The sequence below is a fragment of the Neofelis nebulosa genome, chromosome 9, assembly GCF_028018385.1.
Source record: "Neofelis nebulosa isolate mNeoNeb1 chromosome 9, mNeoNeb1.pri, whole genome shotgun sequence".
Lineage (NCBI taxonomy): Eukaryota > Metazoa > Chordata > Mammalia > Carnivora > Felidae > Neofelis > Neofelis nebulosa.
In genome coordinates, this window is record NC_080790.1 from 11,782,011 (window position 1) to 11,797,495 (window position 15,485).

Here is a 15,485-nt window from a genome sequence, read left to right on the forward strand (position 1 = left end):
CTTTCCAAATGCAAATTTATCACTAGACATTAATAGCCATGAAAAATACATGGTACCTTTTGGATCAGTTATCCAGTGTGCATGGCTAAATATGTTAAACAAATGGTTTTAGAGTTGATCCACTCCACTTCTAGAGGGAAGATATAAATCAGGTTAGCTATCAATTCCGAGGAGAGAAAAACAATGTTCCTTGTATTTAGCTGCTGAGATTGAAGACTGAGGAACCCCTCTTCTGTTTAGAACAAATCGAGATCCAGGGCCAGAGTGAGTGGTAGAGGTGCAGAGAACAAATTAAATTCAAGGTGAGTAGGAACTAAGGGGAAAAAATCTTGCCAAACTTGTGTATTAAAACAGAAAAAAAGGGGTGCCTGGGTGACTCAGTCGGTTGGGTGTCTGACTTTGGCTCAGGTCATGATCTCACGGTTTGTGGGTTCGAGCCCCGCATCAGGCTCTGCTGACAGCTCGGAGCCTGGAGCCTGCTTCGGATTCTGTGTCTCCCTCCCTCTCTGCCCCTCCCCCACTGATGCACTGTCTCTCTCAGTCTCTCAAAAATAAATAAATGTAAAAAAAATTTTTTTTAACAAAAAAAATGAAGAATAATAGCAAAAATAAATTTAAGTCTGTGAAAAGTGTAAGAAAATATACAGCCAGTTTCTCTTTCCCTCTGCTATTCTGGGAATAACAAAATGCTCTTTGCTTTTCAAAATTGTTTTAATAGCTCAGATTAACTGATGAAATGAAATTAAAAAGAATTCTGAAAAAAGACATCAATCCATTCAGACCATTCAGGGAAAAGGCTCCAGTCTTAGAATCACAAAACTATCCACCAAAGCTGGTGAAAAGATATTCCTATAGAAAAGGGAAATGGAGAAGTGAGAGGAAAAAAAAGTAACCCATAAGTACTGAAATGCCAAATCACCATCAGAGGAGTAAAAGATTTAGAACATAAAGTTGTATCTAACTAAGGTCTTTCTTTTCATCTTCACTCCATCGCAATACACAGCATTATATGCACAGACCTTATTTGCCCATCGTGATTTTAGAATATAACAAATGATGATTCTGTTACTAAACCACTAAGCCTTTTCATTCTTAAAACCGGTCATTTCAAGACACTAAAAAATTCATAGACTGCATTTTCACTCCCTACTTTTGAGTGAAGAGGTCTCCCTTCAAGCCTTAAGCAAGCCCAATATTATGTTAGTGTTGCAAGATTTGGGGAAGAACTGTAGCCCTTTTAGAATACTGACCCTCCAATTTTTTTACCATATTAGTTGGCTTTTGCTACAAAATCAGTGTCTCCATTCTGTATTTTTATAGTAAGAAAAAAGGAGAAGGGGGTGGACAGATTACAGTCAGTATACAGAATGTACTGCACTACAAATTAAAGTCAGCACACAGTGCTACTCTGTTCTTAATTTATCCTACTATGCTGATGATATTCTAATTTAACTAAAGCTTTGGCATGCTGAGCATGAATAATAGCTGTGAGCTGCAGTCAAACATCAACCAAATGAAACCACTATTGTCAGTACTCACCCTTAAGCGAGAACCATTCTAATAATAATAATAATCAACAGACATACCTGCTCATTTTGATTCCATTCCCCTTGCTGCTTCAGAGACGGAATGGCCCAGATGCTTAGTTTCCCTGAGAAATGAATGGCAGCAAGGAGGGTCCCATCCGGAGAGAGGCTCATCTTAAAGATCCCATCCTATACAGTAATATTACATTAACATCAGATCAAGGAACTTGTAGCTGAATAGAAGTAACCTCCAGAATTTAATAACACTCTTTAGAGGGTGCCATGTCATAAATGATCTCTCATAATAAAGGGTTCCAACAGCTTCATACACTATAAATGTGCTCCAGCATAAAGAAACAGAACTCTTACCCTTAAGGAGTTTTTTTTTCTTTTTAACCTATTTTATAGTGTTATAATTCACATATAACCAAAAACCCAGATATATGAGCATTATAAAAACACTCCTTTACATCACACATCAATTACCATGAGTTCTCATTAACTTTTACGGGTTGATATTGACCAGATGGTGAACTTCCTGAATTTGGGGTTCACATTTTCACAAGATTCTATATGTACACAATATCTGGAATATCCTGTCACAGGCCACAAATTTATGCTGTGTGGATGAAAGGGAAGGGAAAGGAGGAAGAAGAGAGTTGGCAGAAAAGAAGGTCCAATGGTGATGGGAACAGAGGTAGCAAGGGGGATAATGCATTCCTTAATTTAAGGGGCACCAGGAGTGTTTATTTTCCAGATTTCCTGGTAAACATGAGGAATCTAATCACTGCTACAGAAAAATTTTGTGAATACACTGATTTTACATGGCCAAGCACAGGGTGCACAGAGAAAGTCTTGTCTTTTCAAGGCCTACTTGCCCACACAATCTCTCAGTCCTTTCTTGATGAGAAACCAGACAAGCAGGGATGTCCCCTGTTCATCACCTAAGCAGAAGCAGAAGAATCAAACCAACACTAACTGGACATCTATTGCCCACTCAAGCATTTACTGAAAGCAGGGTCTAAGGTAGTTTACCCACAAATAATAAATCAGACCTAAAAATGACAGCCTACAACCATATGTGTCCTTAGCATTTAGAAAATCTGGCAACACAAGAGTCCAGCACCACCTTTTAAGGGTGAGGGTGCTACCCGGTCACACTAGGGCAATAATCAGGTGGGGCTGGACAGCATATGCATGCTTAAAAGGATCATAAGCTTTCCAGTAAGCCAAAGCCCCCACCATTCTTGGTTATGGCCCTACGATTAAGGTCAAATACTAGCTATGATCTGAAACTTACACATTACTAAAAAAAAAAAAAAAAAGGAAAAAAAATTATGCCTGGCTCAATTCACCACATTATCTACCTGGTCTCTACAGACACAAGCTTAAGTCCTCAGGTCTACAATGACTAAGGCATATTAGCCAACAAAAGCAAATAGAACAATTTCAGAAAGTGAGAAACACTGCTGGATGAGTACATAGATGAGAAGATTAGCATCCTCTAATCTCCTCACTAAGTACTAAAGTCACTTTAACTGGATATAACACGTCTATCCCAGATTGCCAGAATTAAATGTAAGAAAGATTAAAATACAAAAAGAAGCAATAAAAGCAAAAGCACTGAGAGCAAATGTTAACTACATCCCATCCCCTCCTCCGTGACGGAGAGGAGGTCAGGAAGAGAAGACGAAGGGCCTAGCACCTTCCATTCACAACTCTGGTCAATACGCTCCATGGTTTGGCAGAAGGTGGGATCACAAGCATAAATTTTCATTCTCAAGAACTCTCCCTGCATTCTTCAGAGTTTGCAGACAAAGAAACTGAAGATCCCAAAGGTTCAAAAACTTGCTGAAGATCATTCTAATTCTAGTATAGATAGCAATACCTGAGCTAGATGCCGCCTTCAGTCCCAGCCCAAGTCACTTCCACCGCACGGTGACCACTGCCCTCCCCGGTGCCTCAGCCTTTCCAGGAAGCTCCATGCTCCTCGGCAGCAATCATGATCAAGTATAGTTTACTGTTTTCTCACCTAAATAATTAGTCACCGGTGGTCTGTATGAGAACTCCCTGGTATTATAAATGCTTCATTAACCAATTAATAAAAGTGCTCTGAAAGCAAATGGGAAGTTGATGAATCTCTTTAACAAAAAACAAACAAAAGTATATTGAATAATGTGAATAATTTAACAATAGCCTTGTGATCTAGAAAATAATAAATGAATATGCTAAATTATCCTTCGTTTTAATCCTTCTCTCCCTCTTACCTTCCTTTTCTCTCTCGACATGAAGAACTAAAATGTTACCACTTGCTTTTAAACTGGTGGCTTCTTGAATCCCCTTAAGTTTCATTTGATACTATGATCTCCTCGCTGAAAACTTAACACTCCTTTCTTGAAGCATTTTGCTGTAGGAATTTGCACTTACACCCACATGTAGAAACTAGAGTATAACGAATACCCATGGAACCAACAACCAGCTTATCAACAAATACCAACTTTTCACACTTGCTTCACAAACCCTTCCCCAATCACCACAATGTTCTTGGGGTTTTTTTTTCTCCCTGGAGTACTGTAGAGCAAATCCAGACATTAGGTGTATACACATTAAGTATGCAGTTCTTTAAAGTCCAAGTTACCCGTTTAACTTTCACATATACGCACAGTGAGAAGACAGTTCTCAGCAGCAACCGAACTACAGCCTGTCAGACATAGACAAGCCACCTATGTTACTTTAGAAACACGATGTTTTCCTTCTGAAATAAAAACTCTATTTTATTTGTAGAAACATTGCAGAGCGCCTATAGCACACAAAGTATCTCTGGCTCAGGGAATAATTTATTTTCCTGACAGGAGCTGTTACACAAGATCTAAAGCCACAGTTAGAAAATCCAGGCTAAAGTCTGTGAACCGAGCCTGCAGTATTTGGAAGTCAGAATGTTTCTTGCTTGGCTGGGGAGAGAATTTCTTTCAAATTATTTATTTGGAAATAAGAGGAAATGGCTTTTCAATCAACTGCACATCACACTAAAAGTAAACCTCAAACCTTCAAACCATAATCCCTCTTACCGTATTCAGATTTCTCAGCATAAGTGAGTAATAATCGTTCTCTCGTCTTCTCTATTTGAATTAAGTAGTTCCAAAAGCAATATAATTTAGCTGTAATTTTTACTTCAGTTAAAATGTGTCTGGGTTTCTTTCATATTCCTCAAATATGAACATCATGTTTATTTTAATCATTACAACAGCTGGAATGATGGTCAAGAGTATGTAACTTGGCAGTGAAAAGAGGGAAGCCTTTTCTCTGAGAACAAGAACATGACAAGAAAGCCACTCTTGCCAGTTTTACTCAACACAGTACTGGAAATCCTAGCCAGAGCAATTAGGCATGAAAATAAATAAAAGGCACACAAATTGGAAAAGAAGTAAAATTATCTCCTTACAGATGACATGGTATATTTAGAAAACCCTAAAGACTCCACCAAAAAGCTGTTAGAATAAACAAATTCAGTAAAGCTGCAGGATACAATAGTCAACATACAAAAAACGACTACTGTTCCTGTACCCTAACAGTGAACTATCAGAAAGAGAAATTAAGAAAACAATCTGTTATACTAGCATCAAAAAGAATAAAATACTTAGGAATAAATTTAACCAAGGAGGTGAGAGATCTATACAAGAAAGGCCATAAAACACTGATCAAAGAAACTGAACACAAATAAATGGAAAAATATTCCATGTCCATGGATTTAAAGAACATTGTTAAAATGTCCATAGTATCCAAAGTGATCTATAGGTCCAATGCAATACCTACCAACATTCAAATGGCATTTTCCACAAAAATAGAAAAAATAATCCTAAAATTTGCATGGTACCACAAAAGACCCTAAGTCCCCAAGCAGCCAAAGCAATCTTGAAAACTAAGAACAAAGCTCTAAGTATCACCATTTCTGATTTCAAACTACTGTTACAAAGCTATAGTAATCAAAATAATACTGTATTGGTATAAAAACAGGCACAAAGATCGATGGAACAGAAGAGAGCTCAGAAAGAAGTTCATGCATAAATGGTCACTTTACAACAAAGAAGTCAAGAATACACAATGGGGAAGGGATACTCTTTCAATAAATGGTATTGGAAAACCTGGATACCCACTGGACCCCTACCTTACACCATATACAAAAATCCACTCTAACCAGATGAAGATCTGGAGCATAAGCCCAAAAACCCTAAAACTCCTATATGAAAACACAGGGAATGCTTAAGCTCCTTGATATTGGTCGTGGCAATGATCTTTTGTGTTTTTCACTAAGAGCCAGGTCAAAAAAGCAAAAATAAACAAGCAAAACTACATCACACTAAAAATATCTGCACAGCAAAGGAAACCATTAACAAAATCAAAAGACAATTTATGGAATGAGAGAAAATATTTGCAAGCCACATATCTGATAAAAATATCCAAAATGTACAAGGGACTCCTACAACTCAATAGCAAAAAAACACAAATAACCCAATTTAAAAATGAGCAAAGCATCTGAATTGACATTTTCTAAAAAAAAAAAAAGAAAAAAAAAAGACATACAAATGGCTAACAGGTACATGAAAAGGTGCTCAACATCACTCATCATCAGGGAAATGCAAATCAAAACCACAATGAGGTATCACTTCACACACATCAGGATGGCTATTATGAATAAGAAAAGGCAACCAATGCTGGTGAGGATGTGGGGACACAAACACACAAACTGTCAATCGGCCTTTAAAAAGGAAATCCATGGGGTGCCTGGGTGGCTCTGTCAGGTTAAGCATCCAACTTCAGCTCAGGTCATGACTCATGGGTTCATGAGTTCAAGCCCCACGTCAGGCTCCATGCTGACAGCTCAGAGCCTGGAGTCTCCTTCGGATTCTGTGTCTTCCTCTCTCTCTGCCCCTCTCCTGCTTGCACTCTGTCTCACTCCCTCTCTCAAAAATAAATAAACATAAAAAAGAAGAAGAAGGAGGAGGAGGAGGAGGAGGAAATCCTGTCATTTGTGACAACATGGATGTAGCTGGCTGGCATTATGCTAAGTGAAATATGTCAAACGCAGAATGACAAATACTGAGTATCACTTATATGTAGAATCTTTAAAAAAAAAAAAAAAAAATCAAACTCCTAGAAACAGATAGTAGAAAACTAGCTGCCTACCAGAGGCGGGGGAGTGAGTGGAGGAAGTTGGGAGAGGTTGGTAAAGGGTGGAAACTTTCAGTTACGAGATGAAGAAGGTTTGCAGATCTAATGTATATGATGACTACACTTGATAACACTGTATTATGTAACTGCAACTTGCTAAGAGAGGAGGACCTGAATGGTTCTTACACACACAATAAAAATATAAATATGTGAGGTAGTGGATGTGTTAACTCGATGGGGGAAAAGCTTCATTTACATATATGCAGATCCAATCATCACATTATACACTTTAAATATCTTACAATTATACCCCAAAGAAGGCAAGGAAAAGATGGGGCGCTTGGGTGGCTCAGTCGGTTAAGCGTCCGACTTCAGCTCAGGTCATGATCTTGAGTTCGAGCCCTGCATCGGGCTCAAGCCCCGCATCGGGCTCTGTGCTGACAGCTCAGAGCCTGGAACCTGCTTCAGATTCTGTGTCTCCCTCTCTCTCTGGCCCTCCCCTGTTCACGCTCTGTCTCTTAATAATAAATAAATGTTTCAAAAAATTAAAAAAACAAAAAAAAAAGGTGAGGAAAAGAAAGAAAGAAACTGATGAATTTCACTTACTGCCTGCTTCAGTCTACTCTATTCCATGAGTATCTACTGAAAGGCAGTCTTACCTTGTAAGTTACAATGGAACAAAGGAAGTTGGTTGACAAAGATCATTTGCATGGTCTTCTTTCACCACGAATTCATCTATGACCCTTTTAATTGAGCATATTATCAATTCTATTTACCTCCTTGTATCAAAATCTCTTCCCACAGCTTTCCAAAAGATACTTTCCTCCTACCTCACTGAATCTCTTGTGTAGCAATGTGATACCAATACTACTGAAATTAATAACATGAACAGGATTTTAACTTTCACCTCTATTTCTCATTTATTAAACTACTAGCTCAAACATCCATTTGATCTTTTGTTAATTAAAAACACTAATTAAAGCCTCTACTACTGGCGGCAATAGAGTAGGAATTGTATCTTCTCTCAAACACTACAATAAAACCTTTAACTGTCCTTTCTAAGAGAGTAATTCTTTTAAATGTTAAATATCAGATCTTAGCACTGAGAGAGAGTACTTTAACTTACCTAACTTTCTTCAACTGCATATCTACACAGAACAATTAAAAATGAGTGATTTCCTATTTCATTACACCTTTCAAATGTACACGCTACATGAAAATTAAAGTACTGAACTCTAGTACATACATTCAAAATGTTCTGAATTACTACATAGTCTTAAAGGTGAATTCGTAAGTGCTGCTCTTCCCACATTCAACATGAATAAACATATCCAGTAATACAGATTATATGCCAGGTATGTCTGACACTGTGGGAAGCTAGCAGCAAGCAAAACGTAAATCCTGCCCTTAAGAAGTTGAGCTCATATTCTTGCCCACTGTGGTTTAGAAGTCTGACCTCCCTAAATAAATAAATAGATAGATAAATAAATAAATAAATAGATAGATAGATAAATAAATAAATAAATCATCCCCAAATGCCTGGTTAACAAACCTGGGGCTAGTGAGCAGGGGGAGACACTGCAAAAATACATAGGAAATAAAAAGCCCTTGGGAAAAAAATTTTCCAAGACAACATTCTTTATAAAAGAACACACAGAACTTTTATTATTAATATACTCTTTGAAAGGTAATACTATATGTCAAATAAAACTAGTGTCTACAGCCCAGCAACCTGGAATGTTCCAGCACTGCCCTCTGACACTTCCAGGACTTGGCAAATGCCGCTACCAGGCTGGAAATGTCCAGTGTCCCTCTTTCTGTGTGAGGAACCCTCACTTCTAAATTGAGTATCCTCTCCAGAATGAAAGGCTCCCTCTTTGTGCACCTCAATGGTACTTCATATTAACTTATAGAAGGGGTTATAAAATGCATAATACTGTATTATTTCCCAGCTGCTTCTGTAAGTGTCTCCCCCACTACACCGAGGGCTGCTTGAGGAAGTGCAATGCATTTTATTCATCAATTTATTCTCAGCTCTAACATTATGCCTGGGCTCAAAGTGAGTGCTGACTGACTGAAAAAAAAAAAAAAAAAGAATAAACACTGAAATGACATATAATTGCTTTAATAAAGTCAACAGAATTTTAAAAGTGAGTCATTTAAGATTTGTTAAAGATAGTAATTTAGATAGTATTAAAGAGAATGCAGAAAGGATGCAGGAAGAAAAAGTAAAATAATGCTATCGTGCACTAAAATGGTAACAGATCAACAGTGGCGATACCGAGAACTAAGTCCATGGCAGAGGCCAAGCCATTTGATCTGTCATATGTTTCTTCATCTGCAAAATGAAAACAAACTCCATGAAATGCCTGAAGAGAATGCTAACTGGAAAACAGTGCCACCATATGGGGATTCAACATGAAAGTGACTTTCCAGACATCAACAGCAGTGGTACTGCTCACTTTTGTAGAGACAATGCCAAAACAATCCAGAATGCATGACTTAGTTGAAGTCAATGGCAGAGAAAGAACTCAAACTTTAAATATATTAAATGCAAATGCAGCACCAGAATGCTCATCTGATTTCTCAAGATTTCTGTACTTTCTTGTAATTTCCCTTGGGTAAGTAAAGAAATTGAAGAAACAGAAAAATGAGGCAGTTTGAGTCACCCCAAAACAAAAAAGATAAGATCCGATGCTTCCATATAGGCCAAGACTCTCGTGACAGCAAGACAGAGAGAGTGAAGTAACCATCTCCATCAGAGGCAGCTCCTAAGCACCTCACTCACATCAGGAGGAAACTGACAAACATCCTTGTCAAGGATCCATGCATCTCCTGGAAAACAGTATAAAATGGTTTTTGAAGCCCAGAATCAACATGGCTTGCTTTTTCTTGGAGTTTCAATAATCTCAGATTTAAAGAAACAAGCAAACAAAAAAGGATATATTATGGACAAGGAAGGAAAATTTGCAAGTAAGATAAAATAAAAAAAAAAAACTTCAAACATATAATGGTTCCAGGAGATTTGTCTTCCATTCCCAAACTCAAGAGGACTAAGTTCATTCTTCACCCCCCCTTTTTTTTTTTTCAAATCTTCGTTATTGAGAGAAGAATGATATACAGTAAAACACACAAACCTTCAGGGAATAGCTCCAGCAATTTTTACTTATGGATCTGTCCACGCAGGGTACAATTAAGAGCACACCCAGATGAAGATCTATAACACTGAAGGTTCATTCCGTTGTGCTTTAAAGGTACTCTGGTGAAAATATTTGAGAAGCACAAGGTTAAGCTTGTGAGTTACCTGTTCTTGTCCTGGGCGACTATAAAACTTGACACTTAACATCCTTAACAATCCCAGGGTCTTCGGTACCTACAAAATAAACGCACATCATACAAAGAAAAATTAATGGAATGCTTCCTCGCTGTAAAAATCCTTTTATCGCGAAATGAAAACTATAAGAAATCTAACATTTTAAGAAATAGTTAAGAAAACCATCAATAGGTGTCACAGATGTACTCACAATAGCCAATTTATTAAGGAATTGATCTTATGCTTCAAAAATGCCAGAAAAAAGAAATCAACATTTAGAAACCAGTATTTGAAATAATAGGACACAGACTCTCTTTAGACTTAACAGATGCATTTATAAAATCAAGAGGGAGAGAAGGGTGTAATTTAAGAAATTTAAAACAACAAGTATTGTTGAAGATGTAGAGAATTTAGTACACTGCTTGGGGTGGGGAGAAGTAAAACGTACAGCTGCTGTAGACAAGTTTCATGGTTCCTCAAAAAGTTTAACGTAAAATTACCATTTGACCCAGCCATTCCATCCTAAGTATACGCCCAAAAGAATTGAACACAGGTATTCCATCAAATAATTATACACAAATGTTCATAGCAATACTATTCACAACAGCCAAGAAGTGGAAACAACTCAAAAGACCATTAACTAAAGAATGAACAAAATGTAATATATCCACACGACAGAATACTGTTCAGTCATAAAAAGGAATGAAGAAGTGATAGATGCTACAACTTGGATAAACCTTGAGAACATTATTCTAATCAAAGAAGTCAGAAACAAAAGGCCACATATTATATGATTCCATTTATATGAAACAGAATAGGTAAGTCCATAGAAACAGAAAGCAGACTAGAGGTTGCCAGGAGCTGGAGGGAGGAAGAATAGGGAAGGACAAGTTAATGGGAATGAGGTTTCCTTTTGGGGTGATGAGAATGTCTTGGAACTAGATAGTGGTGATAGTTGCAAACATTGTGAATGTACTAAATGCAACTGAATTGTATATTTTAAAATGGTTAGTGGTTGGTTTTATGTTTTATGAATTTTACCTCGAAAGAAAAAGGCAAAGAAGAGTACAGTTTTGTTGAGCTTAAAAATTTTCCTATCAGAACTTCTGAGTAGTTAAAGCCATCAGTGGTGGCTTAGCTCCGTATCTCCCAATATTTCCTCCGACAAAAAAAGAAAAAGAAGGGAAAAATATGAGGTGCCTGGCTGGCTCAGTCAGTAGAACACGGTCATGAACTGAAGCCCCACACTGGGTGTAGAGCTTACTTGAAGAAAAAAAAGTGGGGCGGGGGGGGGGGGGGGGAGTAGAGAATAAATCTATATGAAAATCATGTCCTCACCTTAACTTGAAGACAGAAGATAAGACAAACTTCAAAATAACTGTAAGTAAGAAAGACAAAAAACACCAAACCCAGGGTGTCATCTCCACTGCTCCTGCCAACCCCCATGTCCCCATGACGCCTACTACCAGGCCTGGTGTTGAGCAAAAGCAGATTGTAAAAATACTGCAGGGTCAAGGAAGGACAGATGAGGGAAGGTAGCAAAGGGATCATCTAAAACCACTGTCAAAATTATAATCCAAGAATTCTTGCCAGAAATAGAAGAAGATATATACATTGAAAGAGCCAATGGGGATTCCCTGAGAAAATTAACCCAGAAAAATCAACTCTGAGAAATATTCTAGGAAAACTATTAAATTTTTTTTTTTTAATGTTTATTTATTTTTGAGACAGAGAGAGACAGAGCATGAACGGGGGAGGGTCACAGAGAGAAGGAGACACAGAATCTGAAACAGGCTCCAGGCTCTGAGCTGTCAGCACAGAGCCTGACGCGGGGCGCGAACCCATGAACCGTGAGATCATGACCTGAGCCGAAGTCGGACGCTTAACCGACTAAGCCACCCAGGCGCCCCTCTAGGAAAACTATTAAATTTCAGACTAAAAAAAAAAAAAAAAAAAATCCTCAAGGCCTTCAAGTATAATGGCCAAATAACATTTGTATATTATTTGTATGATTCCCTTTGTAAGGAAAATAATTTAACTTCAGTGAGAATTTTCATATTCCACATACAAAGCAAAGCAATAATGGAGTAGTGAGTTTTTTTGTTTTTTGTTTTTTTAAGTTCAATGAAAGAAAGGGTAAACTAAGGATTTTATATCCACACGTTTTCCTTCAAATACTAGACTACTAGAAAACAATTTTGAACATACAAGAACTTAAGGAACTCTTTCCCCATGAGCCCGTCTTAAAACATCTTCTAAAAGAGGGGCGCCTAGTTGGCTCAGTCAGTGGAGCATGCAACTCTTGATCCCAGGCTGAGTTTGAATCCCATGTTGGGTGTAGAGATTACTTAAAAATAAAATCTTAAAGAGCACGTGTGTACACACACACACACACATACACACATCTACTAGAAGATAGTTTCATCCAACCAAGAGATGACTGGGAACACTTCAAAACAAGAAGTGACAGCATTCTGAATCAGAAATGGACATCTAAGACACTAAAGAAAGGTGAGGATCAAGGTAGAAACTAATGTGCAAATATTATGTGTTTTGTCAAAGTAGCAGTAGCACAAAAAGGGCAGAGAACGGAAAGGAAGAAAGGAAAATAAACTGATTTTTGTAGAAGCAATTAGAAGAGATTAAAGAATACCAATAAAACTGATGCATGGGTAAAATGTTGGAGGCCACTGATAACATCAATAGGAGTATTTCAGTGAAATGATGGAAGTAAATCCCCATGCAACAGAATTCGAATTCAAGAGAGAAAAGAAAGAGGAAGTGCGAGCAAGTATAGACAACTCTAGAACATGTTAAAGAAAGGGAAATAAATGGGGTGGTAGCAGGATTTAGTGGGGTCTAGATCCCCCAAAGGCAAACAAAAAAATAGTTTTTATGATGGAAAAATAAAAGCATGTTGTACGCTGATAAGTCTAACAGACAGCACAATTCATGGTATAGGAAAAATATTCTTCCATGAACAAGTGTGAGATCTGGTAGAAACACAGATGGGTTGGCCGTAGCCAGTACAAGGACAGTTTGTCTTTGTCTGTCGATAACGACAGAAGAGGTACAGATGCAGGCAGGTGGTGGGGTCTTATGAAGATATTCCTCTGATCACTTCTATATTCTGAGGGAAATAGGATTTCTCAGAGAAACTGGTTTCCAAACAGCCTGTGTCCCTTCCACAACAGCCTTTACCAAAAAGCAGCGTAGCAATAACATAAAAATTAGTTTTGTTCCTTTTCATACTTTCTAAAATTCTCATCTTAAAAATACAAACATAATAACAATGAACACTCTAGATCACCGTATGGCTTCTCAAGTGCCTTCAAATATATTACCTCATCTAATTGTCGCAAAAGCCTTACCTACAGAAGTGTAAAGTGTTGAGGCAGAATTCCCATCCCGGACTTCTGACTCCCGAGTCTGGGTTCTTTCGTTTCTCCCAGTTACTGAATTCAAACCTGCTGTCTGTTATAGCTTATTGCCTCTATTTGTGGACACAGCTATATCCTCCCATACAGTAAACCCCTTGAGGGCTGCTACCTCTCTATTCCTAACACCCAGCAGTGACTCAACGTTGAACAAATGAATAAATAAAACTACCCAACATTAATTTGAAACTTTGGTCAATGCACATATTGAATCTTGCACCGTCTCTTTTACAACCTGGCAGCCTTGTGAGAGACTAGAATATATGTGTCAGCAGCATTTTTTTAGTCAATATCCACCCGAACACAATAGCAACCTTAAACAAACAAGTTCGATGAGGACAGTATCTGCCACCTGACAAAAGGAACTAATCCCCAAACTCAAATTACTCTGAGGTAGGGGCAGGCTATGTAGAAGGACTGGACATTTAGCTGCAAGACATATTTAAGAGCCACTAACGTAATTAAAATACCCTTCGAAGAAATCAATCATACAGCCGAGCATTCAATTTGCAATTTAATGTTTTTCCCCACTTATCCTGTCAGGGCACGGGCAATTTTCTTTTAAGAGACTGCCATACCAAAGCTTCAGGCTGGGGAGGGAAGGGCCATAGCAAAGCAGATTTCAATACTTCAGTGAGGAGCAAAGTGAAAGCACAAGAGAATTCAAAGAAGCCAAGGTGAAAAGAGGTTTCACGGTATGCGAGAGCACTCTGTGACTCTTCGTCTCCCAGACCACTCTGTCACAAATGCGCTCGATTATACTGACCTGAAATGGACCTCCACAGCTCGCCTACTTCATCTCTCCTTGTATCCTCCACACTTAGCCTATATTTTCTCTTTTGCCCCTCAACCTTTGACAAATTTCATAGCTACTGAAAAGCGCAAGCGATGGTACAAAGAAATACCAGTATACCTTTCGCTTGGGTTCACCAGTTATTGATGCTTTGCCATTTATCTATGTGTGCTTTATCTATGTGTGTGTATACACATCTTTTAAATTATGGTTTTGACTAAACCACTTAAAAAATAAGCTGCAGACATCACACTTAGATTCAAGAGCCAAAGCTGTTCAAACTCTTTCCAAGATCTGCCCTGAATATCTCACATAGAAAACTACAAGCTGGGTATGAACTACATCAAGAGAAACAGGAAGAACTTCCTGCAAAAACGAAATAATATGTTGAAGCAACTCTTACCCCTTTATGAATTATGGGATAATCACAGACAAATCTGACAGTGCCACTGAGACGGGCATAATCTCACACGGGGAGTGGGGGAAGGCGCTCAACGGAGTCTAGAAGATCCGTTCCACCTGTGTTCCCTATTTTTAGTCATGAGATCTTAGGCTCCTTATCTGTGAAGTGTGGCTACCAAACCCCAATCCGGACTCCTCTGGGTCCCGCAGGAGAAGAGGCAGGAACTAGCATAAGTAGAGGGTAGCACATGGAAGGAACAGCACAAAAAACAGTCCTCGATTATAAACTCATCCAGAAATACAACCAGATACAGGGTCTAGTGTCACATAAACCACTAAGTTGAACTAAATTAAAAAAAAAAAACAAAAACAAACGGTGCCTGGGTGGATCAGTCAGTTAAGCATCAGACTTTAGCTCAGATTATGGTCTCACAGGTAATGAGTCCAAGCACTACTTTGGGATTCATTCTCATTCTCATTCTCATTCTCATTCTCTCATTCTCTCTCTCTCTCTCTCTCTCTCTCTCTCTCTCTCTCTCTGCCCCTCATGGGATTCTCTCTCTCTCCTCTCCCTTCCTCACTCACCCTCTCTTTCTCACCAAAAAAAAAAAAAAAAAAAAAACCACATACCCAACCCCACTTTGTTGAGCTCAATTCACAATAACATACTTCGGAATATGATGAGAACTAAAGAAAAAAATGAATGGGAGCTTACAATAATTGCTTACGATTTTCTTTTAAAAGCATTTCTTCATTAGTTCCTTTTTAACACCAGACATTTAACCATTCATGGTTTTAGGGTATTATTTTAAAATCAGTGTATCTTAACACAGAATTAACAGGAC

At 38.2% G+C, this 15,485-nt stretch overlaps 1 protein-coding gene across 3 annotated transcripts in view; it reads right to left on the reverse strand.

Annotated features, from left to right (window-relative positions):
* Positions 1-15,485, reverse strand: part of NBAS (NBAS subunit of NRZ tethering complex) — a 333,323-nt gene that overhangs the window by 263,738 nt on the left and 54,100 nt on the right. For all 3 annotated transcript variants that reach the window (XM_058682573.1, XM_058682572.1, XM_058682571.1), the window contains exons 11-12: positions 10,000-10,068; positions 1,587-1,715 (exon numbers count right to left, since the gene is read on the reverse strand). In XM_058682573.1, the coding sequence (XP_058538556.1) occupies positions 1,587-1,715; positions 10,000-10,068 (198 nt within the window). The remainder of the gene's footprint in view (positions 1-1,586; positions 1,716-9,999; positions 10,069-15,485) is intronic.